Source organism: Vanacampus margaritifer, chromosome 8 (genome assembly GCF_051991255.1).
Source record: "Vanacampus margaritifer isolate UIUO_Vmar chromosome 8, RoL_Vmar_1.0, whole genome shotgun sequence".
NCBI lineage: Eukaryota > Metazoa > Chordata > Actinopteri > Syngnathiformes > Syngnathidae > Vanacampus > Vanacampus margaritifer.
Window position 1 is genome coordinate 6,701,755 of NC_135439.1, and position 21,954 is coordinate 6,723,708.

General features: G+C 40.4%; 1 protein-coding gene across 1 annotated transcript in view; it reads right to left on the reverse strand.

Annotated features, from left to right (window-relative positions):
- Positions 1-3,836: 3,836 nt before the first annotated feature.
- The window catches only part of snta1 (syntrophin, alpha 1), a 30,181-nt gene continuing 12,063 nt past the window's right edge, over positions 3,837-21,954 (reverse strand). Inside the window, exons 3-8 of the mRNA XM_077573583.1 lie at positions 10,056-10,251; positions 9,802-9,991; positions 8,758-8,888; positions 8,306-8,502; positions 6,228-6,415; positions 3,837-5,227 (exon numbers count right to left, since the gene is read on the reverse strand). Of these exons, the coding sequence (XP_077429709.1) occupies positions 5,135-5,227; positions 6,228-6,415; positions 8,306-8,502; positions 8,758-8,888; positions 9,802-9,991; positions 10,056-10,251 (995 nt within the window). The 3' untranslated portion in view covers positions 3,837-5,134. The remainder of the gene's footprint in view (positions 5,228-6,227; positions 6,416-8,305; positions 8,503-8,757; positions 8,889-9,801; positions 9,992-10,055; positions 10,252-21,954) is intronic.

Genomic DNA, 21,954 nt, shown 5'->3' on the forward strand with positions numbered 1-21,954 from the left:
ATCCTGGCAGCCAATATTAACTTCCGCCATTTTTCTTCCTCCACCTTCCATGTTGACAGCCCCCCTACACACACACACACACACACACCTCACTTAAAGCCGCACCAAGAACAAGGAATTCCAATCTGGCGCTTTGCGCTCAGTATTCCGATCACACACAGCTCTCTCCTGCAGTAATACAAGTCTACTTTAAAATTCATAACTACATTTAGGAGGGGGTGGGTGGGGTTATGGGGGTGCCCTGATGGAATATTTCCAAGGAGCTTACTTGTGCGAAAATACAATTTGCTTTGGCATATTTAACAAGCCGCTCCCCATAAAGACACACGTGAGTAGTAACAAGCCAAAGAAATAGGTTAGCGAGGGCACAGGCAAAAAATATCAAACTACTGTCTTTTAGTCTGTAATTCTGGAGGGGGGCAGAAAGTTAGCCTCAGCTTTCATTTATGCCCCTTTTCCCCACTTTCTCCTGAACTTGATCCCATACACACATTTGACATGCTTATTGGGGAAGGTGATGGCAACGTGCACCTCGCTAACGGTCCACCTGCACTTAAACGCCACCTCCATTGTTGTTCCTGGAAAGTTCCCAGAATCCTGCTTTGAAGGAGACAAAAAAACATGTCAGCATGCTAGAGTGTGTGAGCGTGGAAAAAATAGATAACATTCTCTTTGAATTGGAATATGAATTGCTCATCTCATGCTTTGGTATTAATCTCTCGGCCGCTTTATTCGCTCTCGTCCTTGTGTGTTGAAGAGGGAAAAGAAAGGAGGCGGGGAGGGAAAGGAGAAATATTGGATATTGTAGGATGTCCTGTTCGGAATTAGGTCAGCTCCAATCAAATCTTAAATGTTATCCCCCTCCACCACCTCCACTGCACTTCCACTTGAAGGAATATTCATGTCTTTCTTTGTGTTTTCTCTCAATGGAGACACAGAGACCCCTACTGACTCCCACCACTCACTGACGTGCCTCTCACGCGGCACACTACTGCCACCTGTCGGCCATATCAATAAAATGCTTTACTTAATTTATAAATGAAAAGACAGAAGCTAGATGAAATATTAAAAAAAAAAGTAAAATAATGATGACAAAATAAGATGACAAATATATTAATAAATAAAATAATTAAATATAAATTTAAAAAAAATAATCCACCCATTTTCTATCTAGCCCAGTTTTTTTTTTTGGGGGGGGGGGGCAAGAGGCTGAGTACACTTTTAAAATAAAGCTTTAAAGTAAATCAAAACATTTAATTGCACTTTTTTCTTAAGTGTAAATGCAGATTGTGCTGAACTTTTGTTAAACACGACAGAAATGTACTTAGTAACTCTTTCATGTACCACTAGAGGGGGCCCGTGTCGAAACTTTAGGATTGAAGAGCAACTGCACTGTATGTGTGTGTATGTGAACGATTTAGGAGTTTGCACTACAAAGAAAAGTCCCGAAATGTATATATTTCCATCTATCCACCACTATCTATTCAAATAAAATTAATTACATACAAATCCTCTAATTAGCCTCTATGGTAAGTATACTTTCTTTCCATACCACTTCTTTATGTAGGCCTGCTCCCATAGGATTGCTTCTTTTATGTATCATTTCATGTGTTGTTATGGATCGCAGGCTTGTCTTTATTTATTCATTCATTGACTGTTTTTGGCTGATTCACAATTAAGGATAAATTTCACTTAATTATGACAATGTAGCTTTTTTGTATTAAAAAGTTCAACGCACTATAGAATAGAATAACTGGCTGTTTTTATTATTATTTATTTATCATATTTGGAAGCATACTTGATAAGTAAACCAAAATAGATGACACTATAGCTCACTATAAGGCAGTGAAAGAATTTCAATGCATTAAATAAAAAATATTATACAATATTACAAGTCTTTGAGTATTTTTTTTATTTATTAGAAATATTAAAATATATATATATTTCTTTCTTTCTAAAAAATATTAACCAATGACTAATTAAAAAATATATATATACAATGAAATGTTAATATGAACTTTAAATGTATATAAAATCTTAACATTCTATTTGTTGAGGTGAGGTATAAAAATACCAGTGGTGACATTTATACCTGTAAATTGTCAAACTAAGCTAAAATATATCGATAAAAAACAAATAAATTAAATTAATAAAATCAAAGAAAAAAAAGAAAGAATATATAAATATAGGATTTTATGTCATAATTGCCCCAAAATTAATTCAAATACGAACAAAAAAAATGTAAACATCCAATTAAAACAACTATGCCTTGTACTTCAACCTCCTTTGTGTGTGCCGAAATTTGTTTTTCTTCTTTTTCTTCTGTTCTTTTGTTTATTTACACACATAAAATCCTGAAATTCCCACACTGTTAATAGATGTCATGTTTTCTTTGATGCCTTCTTCAAAACTGGGGGGGATAAAATAAAAAAAATCCCTGCACCTTGTTCCACATTCCTCTCCATCCTACCATCGTCTCCACTGCTCCTTGTTCATCAAAATATATCCTCCCCCCACCCCCCCTTAGCAGATCTGACAGGCTGATTGCCAATTTCACCAGAGTTCAGCTGAAGCCAATGTGAGAGCACCCCTACCGTTGCCACGGTAACACCGCAACAAGATGAGGAGAGCAGAAAGGGAGGAGGTTGCGGGGGGGGGGTTGTAGATGTGATCAAATGTGATGGTTTTGATATACGCCCAGCTCGCATTGTGCGCACACACAACATCTGCTACATGCTGATAACGCGTCCTTGTTGCAGTAAAAGCATGTAAGAGGGAAAACAGTTGGTGAGCAGCAGGCCTAATTGACTCCATCACACATCCCGCTGACTTAAGCGGCCAGCATCATCATCATCATCATCATCATCATCATGGTACACATCTGTGTGCATGTCATAAACGCCCCCCCTGTTGAATAAAAGCCGCACGACAGGCGCTTTTGTTTGTGCTTGTTTACGATGAGATGGAGCATTAAAGCTTACCACTGATGCATGAGAGGAACATTTGTTAATGTGAGACAGCAGGAACACTTTGAGTGTGACTGACCCTCAAGCCGAAACGTGTTCCGATAGTCACAGGTTGCAGTATTAGTTAGACCCAGGGTGGCAAAATGTCAATGGTGGAAAAACGTGGGAGACGTTCCATCATGCTGTCGGAAAATATCTCAAATCATCTTTCCCCATTGAAATGAATGGGAAGACCCCTAATCCGTTCCAGCCTTCATCCATAAAACTAACATTTTAAGAAAAAATAGCACTACATAATACTGTACTTTAAAGTAACATTTTAATTTTATGTAAAAAAAAAATTAAAGCCTTGACCGCCAGGAGGCAGTATAAGTCATGCAGAGAAAAAAAGAATAGTACTTCTACCCTAATTGGCTCAGAAATATGCTGTGATATTCATCGACATAAATTGCTTCATTCTCTCATAAAAGTTTCTAAAACAATGACTATCCTATCCATGCTGTTAGCGTGCCAATGGTGTTTTCCATTATATGCTAGCATTGAGCTAGCAAGCCACTCTTATGGCAACATTGTTTGGCTGTTTTTTACATTTTTAAAGTTACAGCAATTTTTTCTTTTATTTGTAGTTAATATTTTTTTAAATATTAATATAATTTAATTAAATATTTTTTAACTTTACTAAAAGATTGCAAAGCAGGTTCCACCCTGGACTGGTCGCCAGTCAATCACAGGGCACATATATAAACAAACAACAACTCACTCACATTCACACCTGTGGCCAATTTTGAGTCTTCAATTGCAATTGCAGTGATGTTCACCCCAAACCTCAGAATTGTGATCGGTGCGAATCCAATAAAGAAAACAGTAACGTATGTTAAAAGTTACCAAAGTTTATTACATGTTTATGTACAAACAACCCTTAAAAGGCACACATTTGCTTGTTTAAATAGAATACATATTTTATTTTAAAGAGCGCTGAGGCATATATTATGAGTACAAGTTGGTTTTTAGTTGCAAAAAGACGACTTTTAATGTGACGTCCCATGTTTTGTGCGAAGACGAGTACTTTGTGATGAAGGCCATTCATGTGCTCCAGTGATTATAAATGAAAACGTGTATGTTTATTAAAAAAAAAAAAAGGTTCATGAATGCAGATAAGAGACATACCTTAAGCAGGTTTCACACATACTGATTTTTAACAGATTTTTCATCCGTTTTCTGTACCACTTTTTTAACAAGGGGAAAAAAAACTCCTGCAATTGTGAATAACCCGTGAGGGGAAATGTGGTACGAGGCTGACAAAAATACACACAGAAGAAAAACAAAAGTTGTAGTCCCAACTTTGTGTTTTGTTGTTCCTGTTTAACACTCACAACTGTCATCCTTGATTGTTCCATGAGAAGAAAAAAAAAAAATACCTCGCAAACTCTGCGCCACAGGGCAAGCTTTCGGCAATATCGGACCATCGGGCTTTTGACGACTTTGATTGGAATAGGTGAGAAAATATCTCCAATACGATTATCGATATGCGCGTACCCTGCTTTAGTTGAAATCCGTCAATTTACGAGGCCCTCTTTGTTAGTAGCCTTAATGGTTTTAATTTAAATCTGAAGCTAAGCTAAAATAAGTCACATAAAAATAACTTCCATTTTTCAGTCATACTAAGTCCTTATTTAGTATTATCATGAAAACAGAGAAGGGGGGTGGGGGGGGTGTTGGCGGTAGGAAGTCATCAAAAGATGTTGTTTTGTGAGAAGGCAACTTAAACATTCATAAGTTCATCGCTTAATGAATTCTTATATCCATTTTCGATCACGCAGTGATCAGACTCCCGTCATTCCGCTAAAGCTGTCTTCTTTGAATTAAATAGATGTTTGTCCAACATCAACCATCAAGACGTTCATGACACACACATCAATAAAAGGTAAAGGGGATTGCTTACCAAAATTTGCGAGGGAACAAAAAATGCAAATGGCTGCTGTATAATCAACGCGTGAATCATGAGCTGTTTCCTCAACGCCCAAATGTCCGCCGGTCTTCCACCAGAGACCAGGACGAGCCGGAAGAGAAGAGAAGAGGTTTAGTCATCGCTTGCTCTCAAGTCAGTCTGGGTTGTTGTTTTTTTGTCAATTCCTCAAATATTCCTAATGCGAACGTTGCGGATGTCATCACGCCAGGAGGCCGAGTCGCTTGACCTTAGCGGAGAGAAACGAGTGGATGATGAACACGATCGTCTTGGGGCAAGAATGGAGGTCCAGTTGCTGGGGATAAAAAAAAATAAAAAAATCCATCAATTTCATTTTCTATTGTATACTGTTTATTCTCATTTATGATCCATCAATCAATACCCTGGTGCATTGGGGGTAAAAAATGTCGCACCCCAAATTTACACCCGCTTACTCCCAACCAAAAATATGACCTAATCATCACGAGTCACATGATCATGTGTCAAACTATAGAACATAACACTAAATTGTGATATAAATTGGCATGATTAAACTTTATGACTTAATTTTCAAAGCAATATTGCTATATACTGTCTTAATGTTAATCATATATTCAGAGTATTTATAATTAGCGTAAATATTTTTTATCTTAAAATTCAACAGAATGCTGCATAATTACAGTATCATTTAATAATTGAAAAAGAAAACGCATTTGTACAAATAAAGCCCTGCTCCCTAATATATATCTTACTGCTATTAAGCACAGTTAAATGATGTTATCATCAATTTCAACTATTTGATCCGCATTTTAATTTGACTAGGTTTGCATTCTTATTAGGTGAATGATCATTTTAAATATATTGCTTTTATTGTATGTTAGCTAGTCATGCTAATACATTTATGCTATATTTTATTGATAATATTTGCTATTATTTTTCGTTATTTATAATATATATTTCAATAATATTAATATTGACGATATTTACAATTAATAAAAATGCATTTAAAAAAAAGCCGTTCTACTTAATAATGCCTCCTTACTAATAGCATGTCAGATTAATAAAAGAAAATAAATAATCAACGAATATAATGTATAATATAATAATAAAATAAAATAATATTCATAGATTAGTTGATTATTGTGCCCACGTTTTAGTTAATCAATTGAGAACCATTCCCCTTTTAAAATGACGACTTGGCAAAGGAGTAGCCGCTGACATAACAGAGACATTAATAGTCTTAATTTGAGTAACTTAACACCCACCTGGCCATTTATAAGGAAAAACAGTAGTAGCAATATGTGCGCTTGACTCACAATTTCCGCCTCGGGCCCTCCAAAATCAAGGAACATCATGCGGACGCCGTCGTCCGACGACATCCTCAGTCGCTCGAAGGGATGCTGCAGCAGGACGCTCTTGCGGACGCCCATCTCTTCGGTGAATAGCGTGAAGCCCTCGTCGATGTGCACGCCCAGGGTGCACTCCTTCCCGTTCCAGCTGCAAGCTAACGGAGGGGGTACATATGGTGTTTACACACTTTCTATGGTTTACAGCAGATTATAAACAGAAATAAAAAAACATGGTTGAATCTAGAAAGGCCTACTAGAACAGCTGGACTTTATTTGGGGATAATTAAAGACACTTTAAATGGTGAAAGTTGTGTGATGGCTGCCGGCTAACAGGACTCTTTGAATGTGATTATTTAATTTTGAACACAGCTGCAATTCTGGTTACAAGAGGGTGCGCACACTTATGCAATCACATTATCTAAAAAAGATAGAGTTCTACAAGTTATAGGTAACATTATTGGTGAAAGTGCTTCCAAAATAACATTATTGGTCTCATTTTTTATTCAACAAAAACCTAGCATTAGAACAGGGTTGTGTAAACTTGCCGGCATTGTACACGACACTCGTGTTGTTCATGTAATGAGATTCATTCAACCATTTTCTAAAGACAGTGTAGAATTTTCAGTGAACCTTAACGTGTATGTGTTTGGGATGTGGAAGGAGCCCGGAGTAAATGGAGAATTCAGATGTGCTAATTAGCTAGTTAACCACTAGGTTACTATGTTGCAGTCCCTCATATGACCACTAGAGGTCACCGTAAGGCAATAAAAGCAAGTTTCCATGAGTACGCAGTAAAAAAAAAAAGAAGAAGCTTTATCTAGAACTTTCTTCTTGTATTCACTTAAACCAAAGTAAACTATTATGTTATTTTTTGCTCTAAATTTTGCCCCAATAAAATGTAAACAACTCTTGACGTCATTATATTTTTGACCAATTCCTAACTCCGGATTGGTTGTTTATGTCTCTGGAGTGGGCATGTGGGCTGTGTCAAAGGCAAACACGATACGGATCATTTTGAACCTTTGATGTAAGGACTAAAAGTGATTATCATGAGAATCAAATGTGGGGAAATCATTTGAACGTTGCTTGACTGCCTTTGAGACAGTTCTTACCGCCACTTTTAAACCCTTCTGCATAAAGCTCAAAGTGAAAGTATGTTTCTACTAATAGCATGTAAAGTCTACCTTGCTATTATAATTTACTTGTATTCCACGTGAAAATGCCAAAACCCAAGTTAAATGACTGTACATGTTTGTTGATATTTTAGCTAGTATGCTAGCTAACACTACCAATGAGCCTCATTTGAAGGTGCTTTGTGTTAAATGATTTTACTACGGAATATGTAACATTGTTACACGATTGTGTACATAAAAGTTGATTGACGTTGGTGCTTTCTGATCCTCTTTGCTTTAAATTCCTTGCTGCCATTTTGTGGCATCTAAACAAAAATGACAAACCCCTTTTAAGGAGGGTGTCAATTATTTGCCCATTTTTGCCCCTTTCGCCGCAAGGGTTCACTGTTGTGTGTGAACTGCTACGTACGTGTGCTAAAATGCTTTTATTGACTTTATGAGTGCTCAAACCCCCCCCTAACTCGGTTGCTTCATGACTGGCTGTGCTAGTATCAATCATTTTTATTTTTATGTAACCAGGAAAATCCCATTGAGATCCACAGATCTCTTTTTCAAGGGAGTCCTGGCCAAGAGGCGCAAAATAACATAAAAAAATGTGTAAATACGTTTACGGTCATATTTAAAATAGAACATATTTATACGTATTTGGGAGCAAATGAGTTAAGGAATCAGCACGACGCAAAAATGACAGAAAGGATAATAGACAACCCAACTCAACATTACATACAGTTAAAACAGCAAATTAAAAACAGCAAAAGGCATCAAACTGAGATCTGGAAGTTGAATTGTCTTTTGCAAATAATTCCAATCTGAAGGTGCTCGATCCTTGAAAAGCCATCTTCCCTTGAGTCAGTAAGTAGATGATCATAAAACATTTCATCTTGTAAGCGGCTTTGACTATGTCGTTTCTACCTGTCGTGACCTCCTTGATGAGCTCGGCGGCATTGTGGCAGCCGTCGACCAGCAGGTGAGTCCACGCCGACAGCTCCTTGGGGGAATCCACCCGGAACACGTGCGTCTCCACACCTTGCTTGGTGCCTGAACGCAGGCCAAAGGAAAGCTCAGATTCCAGGAGCGGGGAGGTTTTCCCGGGCCCGGAGTGGACCAGCCTTTGGCAGGCGTAGAGAAGAGGAGGACAATACAGGGTTAAAAGTATAAAAAGGGCGGAACCATATGCAGTATGACTCATAAATTCTGATCTGACTCATGTTTTCCGAATTGAACATCTGCTGAGGAAGACATGGAAAGTGTGACAATGTGACTCCATCATCACTGAACTGGACTATGTGTGGGAATTTTTTTTATATGATACGCCGAAAACTGTCAGGGTTAGTGAGAAAAAATGAATGTATGTATGGGCCTACCTGGTGGTGATGAGAGGGTGACTCTTAGCGGGGCTGCTGATGGCGTCTTTGCTTTCGGGCAAGGCTGGGTAGAGAAGCAGCTCCCGCTCGGTCAGCACAGCGAGGACCGGCCTCTCCGGTCCCTGCATCGCCTGCACACCAGTGATGGGAAAACGAAGCTTCATGAAGCATTTGAGATCATATTTTACTACTGTAGATGGTGTTCTTGGTTTAAATTTAAAGGCAAGCGGAAATTGGTTAAATTTCCACTCCATCTTTTAACCATCTACAGGAGTAAAAAAATATCACAAGTGCTTCATAAAGCGTCATTTGTTCATCACTACTACACACATCAAACATTTGTTGACGGCCTCTCAACTCATTCACTCCCAGCCATTTTCACTGAAGCGACCCGCTTTGCTGATTTCGCAAGGCCCACAAAATATTCTGTTCTATTGCTATAAAAACATGGAACCTACCATAAGATTAGAATCTCTTCTTTCATCAGGTTTCCTTTTTGTTGCAATTAGCATTAGAATATAGCTAAGTTTCATCAATATTCACAAATCTGTTGAAAACAGTGGGAAAATAGATTTTTTTTTTTTTTTGCAATATAGCCCTCGTTGATTTCTTATACTCTGTTGCCATCTGCTGGCCGTTTTGTAATAACTACCATTACTTCAAACGTTCTCTTCAGTTCAGAGGCTGCATCAAAGCCTTCAAAATAACATAAAAAATGTATAAATACGTTTACGGTAATATTTAAAATAGAACATATTTATACGTACTTGGGAGGAAATGAGTTAAGGAATCAGCACGACGCAAAAATGACAGAAAGGATGATAGAGCTTTTGACTGCTTAATGTTATTTATTTTGAGTTGACTATTATTACTATCAGTTTTTTTTTTTAAATCAGGGGCGGATACGACAAGTTCCACTTCTTTCTCTCCCCTTTTTTTTTTTTTAAAGAATGAAATAAAATGTTTGAATTGAATTGAGCTTATCCTGAAATGTATTTCCCTTTCTTCCACCTCTTGTGCACTAACATTTGATCCTGTCCTCACCTGCTCGACAATCCAGCCCAAGTGTTTGACTTCCATACCAGGCTGCATTCTCTTCATCTCCTCCTTGACTTGTGGTAGAAGGTTGGCAGCACCGGCCTGGATGGCGTTGTACCAGGACTGGGCCATGGCCGGGTCTTTGGCCCGCAAGAACACAGAGTTCTTCCTGTTCGGCGAAACCACCTCGAAGTACCTGGCAAAAGGAGATAAGCCATCTCTTTTCGCCAATCAAAACTGAAACCAAATCGAGGATGTACCTGTTTTCTGTGTCGGGGGGGCATTGCTTGCGGTACACTTGGCACATTTTTAGCGGGATGCTGCGGGGTTCCTTTGCCTCGCCGGATAAGAGGTCGGCGCCTTTCTGAGGCGTTGGGGGAGGCGAGTCCCACGGGAGCGCTCCGCCAGGGGACCCTGAGCTCTTGAAGAAGGCCGACATTTCCTTGATGTACTTGACTGAAAACACAATGAGGGTCTTGTAGTGCAGTTGTTCTTTCAAAAGCTGCCACATCTAGTTACTATGAAGAGCGATTATGCACTAGGTATGAGATACATATTGGGCTTTTTGCTGCGATTTACGGGAGGCGTCTAAATTGCACTAAAAATAGGGTCCAACCGATCAATCAGTCGGCCAATTTAATCGACTGATATTAGCGCTTTTAAAAATCGGCACACTACACATTACAACATAAGAAAAGACAAGTCATGTTGGAATTTAGATGTTTCTGGGGTTGGTGAAGGATTCTGGTTGGTGGCGTCTGGTCGGTGCTGGATTTCACTTTCTTTGGTCCTTCCTCGGGTCTCCTGACGGCCTCACGACTGGCTGGAAGTTTTCGGTTTAGGTGGACGGTTTGGGATTTTTTAATAGGGTTTTAGGTGAACTAATGAATACACACACACTCACATGCACGCACATACACATACAAAATAAAAAATAAAATAAAAAAAGAGAGCAATGATGATGACATGTCAAATCGGTAAAATTACCGAATGAATACTGAGCTCTCCAGAAAAAAAAAAATAAAATAAAATGACAAGTCATTTCTATTCCCACCCTCCCAAAAATAAAAATTAAAAAATAAAATAAAATTGGCTGATTTTGCCCTTTTTCTCTCTCTACTGTATAGTTAAACAAATACTAAAGGTCAAAGTATTGCAAAACAGTCAACTATTCTTCCTGTAATCCATATCTTTATTGTTGTAAGCGTTATTCATTCTTTTAAAAACAAAGTCGGTCAACTAATCGGTTCGTATTATTTTCTTCTGCCAAATATGTGAATCGGCATCAGCCTTAAGAATAAGAAGAGAGAATACAGAGAGACTGGACGAGTCACTAAAGGTATAGAAGCAGAAATCCTTGGAATTCTTTGTGGATCAAACACCTGTTGTGGAAGTTTGCATTGGGCACCTTGAGAACGGCAAGTTGGGCAAAAGAACTGAAAAATTGAACAGTCGAGTGGTGTATATCTAATTGTTGTTGCTCGTGTTATGTTTTTTTAGTATGCCTCATGTGCAAAAAGATTTTTCTTAAATACAAAGCTGTCCCTTCTTCAGTTACATCCATATTTCATTATATCCCATAGATAGATTAGCGTAAAATTGCTTTACAGTGGAATGGCATGCAAAACATATCTCGACAGCATCCTATCATGAGCTATTTTTTTCGATTCCCACCCTTCATTTCCAGCTGTCGCCAGTGGGATTGTTCAAAAGTGAAATTCACAACCTGTGAGCTCCACTGCATTACTGACAGACAAATGGCTTCTGTGTATCCATAATTACAGGGGAAATGGAGGCCAGAGTGGCCATATCTACACTATTGGCCATATATCTATACATTTAATGTGTTACTTGCTCACATTTTCCCACGAGGACTTATTCTTGAACCTTGTACTTATAGACCTCAATTGAAAATATGTCGAATATTCTACATATTTTGAGCTTCTCTCTTATTTTCCGTTTGTTCCAGGTCTCAAATACTTGGTGCCATTTGCACAATTATTCTAGAAGGAGTACAAAAAAACAACAACCTTCTTTTAAAGCTGAACATCTACGAAAAAGCAACATTTTTGATACAGCTACATGAGATTCCTCATAAGAGTTCTTTGGAGTTTTTCTGAACCCGAGGCAACTTTTACTTTGTATCCATGACACTAACTCGTTTCTACACATGTACAGCACACACAGAGTAAACTCTGGTGCAGCAGGACGAGGTCTGGGGTACGAGTTTGGCAGGAAGTAAAAATAGCCCGCGGACTAAATCAGAAAGCTGAAGGTAGAGATCTTGTTTCACTGAAGAAGTGTGAAGTGCTCTCGTCTTGCTGAGGATAAAGAGTCATGTAGCTCGGAGCAAAAGAACCCCAGGATGGGACAACGGGAGCGAGCGAGCGAGGGGGGCTTGCACCGTTCCCAAAATAGATTGCATTCCTGCCGCTCAGTCAAGCAGTCAAGCAGCCTCTCATGCAGCTATTTTGCTTAAAACAACATTCAGCTGTAGGGCAAATGTCGACAACAGATTCAGTTGGCTATAAAATGAAAGAGCAACTCGATGGGCTTGGCTGATCGCAGGTATGGAACACGTTCCCAAACGCAATTCATTCACAGAGATGTCTTCATACGACAAGACATATAAGGTAGGCAAGTACTATCATGTGCAAGGTCCAACTTTATGTGTTGTCTTTGGCATGGAAAGTTCCAGTTCCAGTTACATCGCTGCACCCGACCAGTCGGAGTGGACATGTGGACGCCTGGACCCCGATGAGGTCCCAAAAACGAATTGAAAAGACGTGGGCTGAATATTATATGCATATTTTTGAAGCCGTGGGGCCACGAGGTTGTACAATTTGAAATTCTATCAAAATGTTCTAAAAAAGTACATTTTGTCATGCTTTTATCTCTAGCAGACTCGATTATTATATCGATCTTCTTAACTCTTTCACTGCCAGACGTTTTCAGAAACGGGTTGTCCCTAGTGCCAGCCGATTTAAGCATTTTGACTGATCTTTCAAGGTCCACAGAAAATGTTGTGTTTGGACTATGGAAACACACATACTACCAAATGAAAGATTGGACTCTCATCTTTCATCCGGAAAAAAAAGTTTGTTTCTACCTTATTCCGTTTTTCAGTAATCAACAATAGAAAATGGTTAGTTTCACCTCTGTTTTGAAAAAAAAACGTCTTTTAACGTCTTTGGCACTCCTCCATAGGATTTTACTAAACGTTATTTAACGTTTTTGGCAGTCAAAGAGCTAAAGGTTTTACACTGGCTCCCAATCAGCTGTGGAATAGATTTCAAAATTCTGCAAATGGTCTATACTTCACTGAATAGTTTGGGTTGTGAATACATTCAATAAATGCTGACTGAATATAAACATTAGAGCTCTGAGATCTGCAGACATGGAGGCCAATCAGAGTTCAAAGTAAACATGGCAAAGCTGTTTTTAGCCGTTATGCTGCACATGAATGCAATAAGCTTCCAACAGAAGTCAAGTCAACCGTGTGTTAACGCTTTTAAATACAGGTTAAAAACATTGTTTTTTTTCCTATACTTTTGATTAAGGTTTTCTAAAAATATATATATATCTTTTAGTTACGAGGGTCATTCAATAAATAAGGTGAATTTATCGGTATAAGGATTTCTAATACAGATAGAAGCTTACTTTTAAAAAATATATATTTTTTTGTTTTACTTCTTTTTCACATGGATTTAATTTCTTTAGCAGATTAAAGAAAAAGTTTTGGAGATTAACAAAAATGGCCGACCAAGAAGCATGCTCCGGGATTGAACAGCGGTCAGTTATCACGTTTCTGGTTGCTGAAGTGTGTGACAGTGCTAAAAGACTAGGTTGGAAAAAAAAAAAAGTAAGCTTTTATCTGTATTAGAAGTCCTTATACTGAAAAATTCGCCTTATTTATTGAATGACCCTCATATTTTTGAAAAAAAGTACTCTGGCCTAGAGGCCCGGAGTTACTGGTAAGTGGCAAATGGCTAACAGGTACCTGCTACATTTCTCAAGTAGCTATCAATTGGTGTACTTAATGTCTCAGAAATGACCTTCTGTCTATTTGCTCTGGTGCCAAACGATGGATGTTTGCTGCAAACATCTTCCACGCTGCAGGACAAAGAGCACTCAGATTTAATGTATGAGGTTTAAACATGGCAAGAGTGGATTTAAGTTACTTCGCAAAGTGGCAGTTATGGGTTATTTGTTATTCTATTACATTCCTCTAGTAGGAGATGGCGCCATGTAGCCAGACATCAAGGCTTGGACTCTGCTTGGTGATAGTTGTTAAAGGTTGTTGCAGTTAACTCTTTGACTGCCAGACGTTTTCAGAAACGGGTTGTCGCCAGTGCCAGCCGATTTAAGCATTTTGACTGATCTTTCAAGGTCCACAGAAAATGTTGTGTTTGGACTATGGAAACACACATACTACCAAATGAAAGATTGGACTCTCATCTTTCATCAGAAAAAAAAAGTTCGTTTCTACCTTATTCCGTTCTTCAGTAATCAACAATAGAAAATGGTTACTTTCACCGACATTCTCTGTTTTGAAACAAAAAGCGGAGAAAAAGAGCTTTTTGTGAAACGATGTTATTTCATGCACTCTAGTGAATTGTACACTTCTTTTTGTCCATGAACGATGCCATAAACACCTAAATAGTGCTTTACTTCTGTAAAACGCTTTCACCAACAATGAAAAAGTGCTTTTAGTTTGCAAAATACGTTTATTTCCATTCAACAGTGTAACAATTTGACAAAACAATTTCGCAAACTATTTACAAATGTGTGCAACTATGGTACTACTTACAATTATGTGAATGTTTCAAATACAGTTTTTCTTTCTATAACGCTCTCCTGCGTGCAAGGAGAGGGACCACGATTCGCACAACAGATCAGTTTCACTTTCGCTTTGTCCGTTTCACGTGCAAACATTACACTTTCTTGACGGCCTTTGTTTCCGGGGAATAAATAGCAAGTAGCAGACTGTACACACTCCTCCGACGAATATGCATTGGACTCGGGGCACTCTTCGTCGTCCGATTGAACGTCCGCCTGAGCGTTGTGCTCCGTGTTTTCCGGTGTCAGCATCGCTCGCCCGTGAACCTTTATAACGTCGTCATAGTCGCCGCGTCAGCGCTTCCAACTTCGGAGTCACCATCATCATCATCGATGATGATCATCGTCGTCATCAATGTGCTCTTTATCGTTGGTCGATGTCTTTGAAAAAAACGGCTCGACCGTGAGCTGCTTGCAAGCGGCCGCCATTATGGCTTCTTCAACCAATGTCCCCTCAACACTCTAGCCCCGCCTCACGTCTTCTACTGACCCCCACCCAATCTTGTCAAAAGAGAGTCATCGCTGCCCTCTAGGGGCCAAAAATAGTCATTAGGCTCACGAGACCTGCTTGAAACTTTCAGGACAGCTCCGCAAGCCTTCCCAGCAACCGTTTCAAAACAAAAAAAAAATGGGAGGACGTCTTTTAACGTCTTTGGCGCTCCTCCATAGGTTTTTGCAGAACGTCATTTAACGTCTTTGGCAGTAAAAGAGTTAATCAACTACAGTCAAATGGGTTGATTCAATTGGAAACAAGTAGAAGCGAGATCTACAAGGTGGGAGGACCATTGATTTGGTGACATACGTATATAGAGATATTTGTGTATATTCCCAAATAGCCATGAACCCCAAACATTTTCATGGCAGTTTTGGACTCACAAATATATTGTAGCAATTGCGTTAGTTGTGGATGAACTGACGAGAGGTTGTGGATGGAGGATTATGAAGGAGTAAAGGAATGAAGAGAGAGCGAGAAAGGAGAGGAAATTGAAAGTAAGAGAATTAGAAAAACGAGACCCGGTACATCCAGCAAAGCCCAACCAGAAATGTTGCCACAAATTCCAGGGGCGGCACATTCAATACAGAGGCTAAAATTAGCTGAGATGGCACTGTTATTACTTCGGCTTATCTGGCAGCCAGTGAGACCACTTTTTGTACAGCATTTGTGTGCGCGTGTGTGTGTGTACATGAGTTGCTTCTTCCACAGAATCCCCCTCAAAGCTTTCCTTGACAAATCCTGACCAGACATTTTCAGCCAATTCAGTTTAGACAGCACTCATTTAAAACATGAGTTTTTATGTCTCTTCCGCCAGGACAGTTTCCAAATAGCCAAAGCACCATGTCCAAAAACGCTAGTTGCAATGCAAAAGCACTGCCAGATGATTTGCTTTTGAATTATAATTATAAACACATCCAATCAATCACCGCCCCCCCCCCCCCCACCCCACACCACCACCACCAAGCTGTCAGTCACAGATGACAACATGACAGAATAAATACTGCCTGCTACTTTGACTTGATAAATGTCATCAGTGCATGAAAGAATGTGTGATCACACTGTCTGGTTCCGCCTTTGTGTCAAGGCAGCAAAATGAAAATAAAAACAACAGCGCGCAAGGGGCACATATATTTGCCCCCCCCCCCCCAAAAAAAAAAATAATAATTCAGATTACCAACTTGTAGTTGAGCACATGTCTACAGCTGAGTTGTGTTTATGTTAGTAATAAAAGCTAGAGCAATCACCACCCCCGCACCCCCCCCAAAAAAATGTTGACAAAAACCGAAGAAAAAAACATGTCTGCCATTGTCAATGGATAAGATTATACAGGTCATATAATTTGGAATTTTGGGGATTTTTTTCAGCCATCAATACTGAGTATCAGGATCAGCTAAACACTAAATTTATTGGAATAATATCTACGAGACCTTGGCTAAGATAGAAGATGATTTCATTTTCTTGAAAGAACAACGAGCACCCATGGTTGCTTTAAAAATAACACGTCTCAGATGTTCTCTTTTATCTTCACTCAAAATGGACTGTGCTGTACCTGAGTAGCATTGTTTTGTTTTAGTCATCCTGACTCAATCAAACTGAAACGACTACGCCCTCTGACCCAAACCATGGAAGTCAGACATAGGTTTATTCAATGTCCCATTATTTCCGGTGCAAAATCTTGTTTTGAAATCCAAACAAATTGGTTGACAAGCTGCCACAAGCATTTGCCATTAAGAGGTTGGAGGTGCCTTTAGTCATCGGTATTGTAAGAAAATTTGCTAAAAGAGCAGCCATTCCGCCCCCCTGCGCTGGTAACCGTGGGAACGGCTGGAATGTCATTGGTCAGCCAGTGACCTCAGAAGCATGCGGTTGGCTCTGTAAAGCATGCCAGGCAAACAATGTCCCAATGTTATAGCACCAACAAGACAAAAAAAAATTCGATATCTCAGGCCAAAACAACATAGTAAATTACAATCATTTGCCTTTGCCCATTCAGTGTACTTGGATCAGTCAAGGTAAAACAAGCTATTACTGGCCACAATACGTTATGACAAAGTGGAGTTTTTACATCTTATAATACAATGGTTGAAAATGAGAGCTTTTATTGAGTGATGCAAGTCCATCTCTGGAACTAGTTTGTACAGATCTCATTTTTTTATATTTATAAGCAGCAATTTGGGGCATTTTATCAGCTGGGAATTCCTGTTGTCTCAGTTGCTAGCGCCAGTGACAGACTTGCTATACAAGAGTTTCAGCTTTACAGGCCTGGCGAGCCTACAGGCTTTTCTTGTACGCCCACATCGCCTTGTGGCTGGATCGCAAACATGGCTAAACATGGTAAAAAAAAAAAATGGCTTTGGATCTGGTGTCTACATAGCATAAGGCACTCACCGTCACCTCCACGGCACTTCTGTAAGCATTTACGATGAAGACGAAGGGGAGACGGTCAAAAATGACGGTGAAAGGAAGCCATGCTAATTGCTAATTGTTACGGTTAGCTTTTTTTGGTAACTACATTGATGTTGTAAACTCCTAACGGAAGTATTGTTAAAGTGATACCGTACTAGCGCCACTGTAGAAAGTTCTTTGTAAAGTGATGCCAAGTTTAGCCATCTCTGTTCTGCTTTGACTCGCAACAAAAATCTGAGATATGAGCGCTGTGTGGTGCCAGCGAACTCAACTCACTTCACAGCTAGCAGCAGTTTGGCACTTGTAAACAACTCTTCAAAAAAAGAGTCTCAAGCTGGTTGCCACTCTCAGATGTAGTTTAAACAAAGAGAATTACACGTCGAGTATTTAAACCGCATGACTTTTTGGTCTTGAAGTCAGCTAGCTTAATGCTAGCATATAACAAGAAACAATACAGAGGGGCTAAGGAATAGCATCTTTGTAGCTGTGTTGTAATCTTTAAAGCAATGGATATTCAAACTCAAACGGTGCAGCAAGATATACTTGCTCAGCAACGTTTGTGCAACATGCAAGCCTAGCAATGCCTCGACGCGGCGCGAGCGAACATGCAGTTAATAAATAACGTGCTACCCGTGCGTTTCACCGCTTAAGGTGTGCTTCATTCAGGCACTGTCAGTCATCTGTCGAGGGCTTCTGAATGATTTAGATAAGTTCATTATTCCCGCAGCCCATCTCATCAAGATCATGGCTAGCTGCCAGCCTCGCCAAAGTACGGCAGCGAAGACGAGAACACTGAATCAGACTAGTAAACTCATTCACATTCTGTCAAAGCGCCGATGTGATTACTTTGCATAGAGTGTCAGGAGAGTTCATTATACTAATTCCGCAAAGTGAAAGTGAAGCAAACTTGAACAGGACCTGGCCTGAGGACAAGAGGGCGAGTGGAAAGGAGATCGTGCGGGCAGACTTCTCCAACATTCTGCCTGGGAGAGTCAAGCCGAGATCCACGCACGCACACACAAACACAGTATGTACTCATTCATCATGCAGCGAGATGGTTCAGCCGAGTCCACAGTGACAAAGGCCCGGCCGCTAATTTATCGGGGGCCCTGGAACAGCCAGCGGGGTGCAGAAGGGGTCCCGCTAAGCAAACGTCACGCTACAGAGGAAGACGGCCCTCCGGGCAAGAGTTGCGATTTGATCAAGCTTTGTTATTTTGTGAGATAATCCATCCCCTTGCTGTGCGTAAGCGCAATTTGCTCACGGGCCAGCAGATCCAAAGGAAAAAGAACCGAGCTTTGTGTCCAGAGGGTCAAAGCTTTCGCAGCGGGGATAATACGCACGTAAACTTGGGAAAGGACCAGAGTTGGACTGCGGCATGAGGATAACCACTGTGCGATTGTGAAAACTGGCAAGTTTTTAATGAGATGACAGCAAGAAACAAACAGTGGAACCTCTTCTCTGATCTCTGACATTTGACCTACAATTTGTTCAGTTTCTGAAGTACTTTTTCCACACAAATAATGTGTTAATCCGTCAAATTTTTGCCATAAAAATGTTGATGTACAACATTCTTAATTGTCAAGTATAAAAAGGATGAATCTCAGAAATAACATGTCCGAGATTCCCTTTAATCAAAATACTACAAGCATCAAGAATTATAGAGGTCGGTCTTATGCAAATGAGTGGCTGGACACCCTGCTGGTCAGAGGTGGCAAATCCAGGTGCAGAAAGTAAAAACCCTGCCACAGTTTGGCTTTAGCCCCAGGTGCTACCTAGCTAGCTTCCTAACTAGCTCCCATAGTGCTCGTTTACCTGCTAGGCAGCTAGCAACAGGGGCTAACACCTAGCTAGCTTCCTAACTAGCTCCCATAGTGCTCGTTTACCTGCTAGGCAGCTAGCATCAGGGGCTAACACCTAGCTAGCTTCCTAACGAGCTCCCATAGTGCTCGTTTACCTGCTAGGCAGCTAGCAACAGGGGCTAACACCTAGCTAGCTTCCTAACTAGCTCCCATAGTGCTCGTTTACCTGCTAGGCAGCTAGCATCAGGGGCTAACACCTAGCTAGCTTCCTAACTCGCTCCCATAGTGCTCGTTTACCTGCTAGGCAGCTAGCATCAGGGGCTAACACCTAGCTAGCTTCCTAGCTAGCTTCCTAACTAGCTCCCATAGTGCTTGTTTACCTGCTAGGCAGCTAGCATCAGGGGCTAACACCTAGCTAGCTTCCTAACTAGCTCCCATAGTGCTCGTTTACCTGCTAGGCAGCCAGCATCAGGGGCTAACACCTAGCTAGCTTCCTAACTAGCTCCCATAGTGCTCGTTTACCTGCTAGGCAGCTAGCATCAGGGGCTAACACCTAGCTAGCTTCCTAACTAGCTCCCATAGTGCTCGTTTACCTGCTAGGCAGCTAGCATCAGGGGCTAACCGTGGCAGGGTTTTGACTTTTTGGACCTGGATTTGCCACCTCTGCTGCAAGGCCAATAGTAAGTACCGTTTTTGTTACCCGTGTGACCGTGGGTGGCGCACCCTCGCAAGCCTGCTATAGTGGTTTGATTGTGACTTTCACTTCACATTGACAACACTAAACTGATTTTTGTTTTTTAATTGTCAAGTATAAAAAGGATGAATCTCAGAAATAACATGTCCGAGATTCCCTTTAATCAAAATACTACAAGCATCAAGAATTATAGAGGTCGGTCTTATGCAAATGAGTGGCTGGACACCCTGCTGGTCAGAGGTGGCAAATCCAGGTGCAGAAAGTAAAAACCCTGCCACAGTTTTGCTTTATCCCCAGGTGCTACCTAGCTAGCTTCCTAACTAGCTCCCATAGTGCTCGTTTACCTGCTAGGCAGCTAGCAACAGGGGCTAACACCTAGCTAGCTTCCTAACTAGCTCCCATAGTGCTCGTTTACCTGCTAGGCAGCTAGCAACACGGGCTAACACCTAGCTAGCTTCCTAACGAGCTCACATAGTGCTCGTTTACCTGCTAGGCAGCTAGCATCAGGGGCTAACACCTAGCTAGCTTCCTAACGAGCTCACATAGTGCTCGTTTACCTGCTAGGCAGCTAGCATCAAGGGCTAACTGTGGCAGGGTTTTGACTTTATGGACCTGGATTTGCCACCTCTGCTGCTAGGCGAATAGTAAGTACCGTTTTTGTTACCCGTGTGACCGTGGGTGGCGCACCCTCGCAAGCCTGCTATAGTGGTTTGATTGTGACTTTCACTTCACATTGACAACACTAAACTGATTTTTGTGATTTTTTATTCAAATTTAGAAAATACAAATCAGTAAACTTGTACATGTACACTGTAAGGTTTGTATGAAAATGTTTTTATTTATCTGAAGATTCATGGCTTATAACTGAGCCACTGGTTGCAGCCTGTTTTATGTTTGAACAGAACTGAAATAAAATATTACGGCTTAATGTTCCATTAATATAACATTCTTCCATGCTTAATGTGTGAATCCTAACCCTAAGACGTTTTGTTGACTATTTCCATAAAAAAATGTTTAAAATTCGATTCGGCCGCATATTGAATCGATTCGAGAATCGCGTGCTGTAATATCGCGATATATTGCCGAATCGATTTTTTCTAACACCCCGAGTGATTATATAATTCAGCTGAAACTTGGAAAACAAATGCTAGAATAAACTTGTGACACATTTTAGCCCCTCAACCAGCTATATGCTTTGAAAATGAAAATTAATTCCTTGTGCCCTGTTGGTAACCTCATATATCATATATCAGGACCGTTGTAAACCTAAACCCCCTGTACCTGGAAAAGTGTCAATAGCAACAGCGGTGGTGAACGGAGTCGTTTCTGATAAGTGAAAAACACAAAGGACTGAAACTGTGCCTTATTTTAATGAACGTTTGTCTTAAATACTGTATTTCCAGTAGTTGAAGCATGGCTTTATTGGAGGCAGTCGAAAGATCGGTTGCCTGTGCGTAAGTGTATATGTGGCGGAGAAACAGACAGCGAGAGATTAGATTTGGGGTTAGTGCCTGTTGAGAGTGCTGACAAAGCGTCACAGGCACAGATGAACGTCCTCAAAATCTAATCGCACCCCAGGCATTGGCCAAACACATCACTGCTTGCGCACACGGAATTTTCACACTCTTGTAAAGCGGTATTTATGTGCTTAATGATCACAGTTGGTGCGATTTTGTTTGGATCCATCTGCTCCATGATATGACACTGTCGGCGTGGTAAAATCAAGCAGAATGTGGCACAAGGCCAACCACTTGTTGGATGTAACAAAGCCGCCGTTTGTGTTCGCATGCAGCAGTCACCCGAGACTGACCAACCAACTGGGTTGCTTTGTGTCACAGGAGGCCTCTGCCACTGATTGAATCAATTAGCCACTGATAACAGCCAAAAAAGGACAAACAAGTGCCAATGTGCACAAAAACACG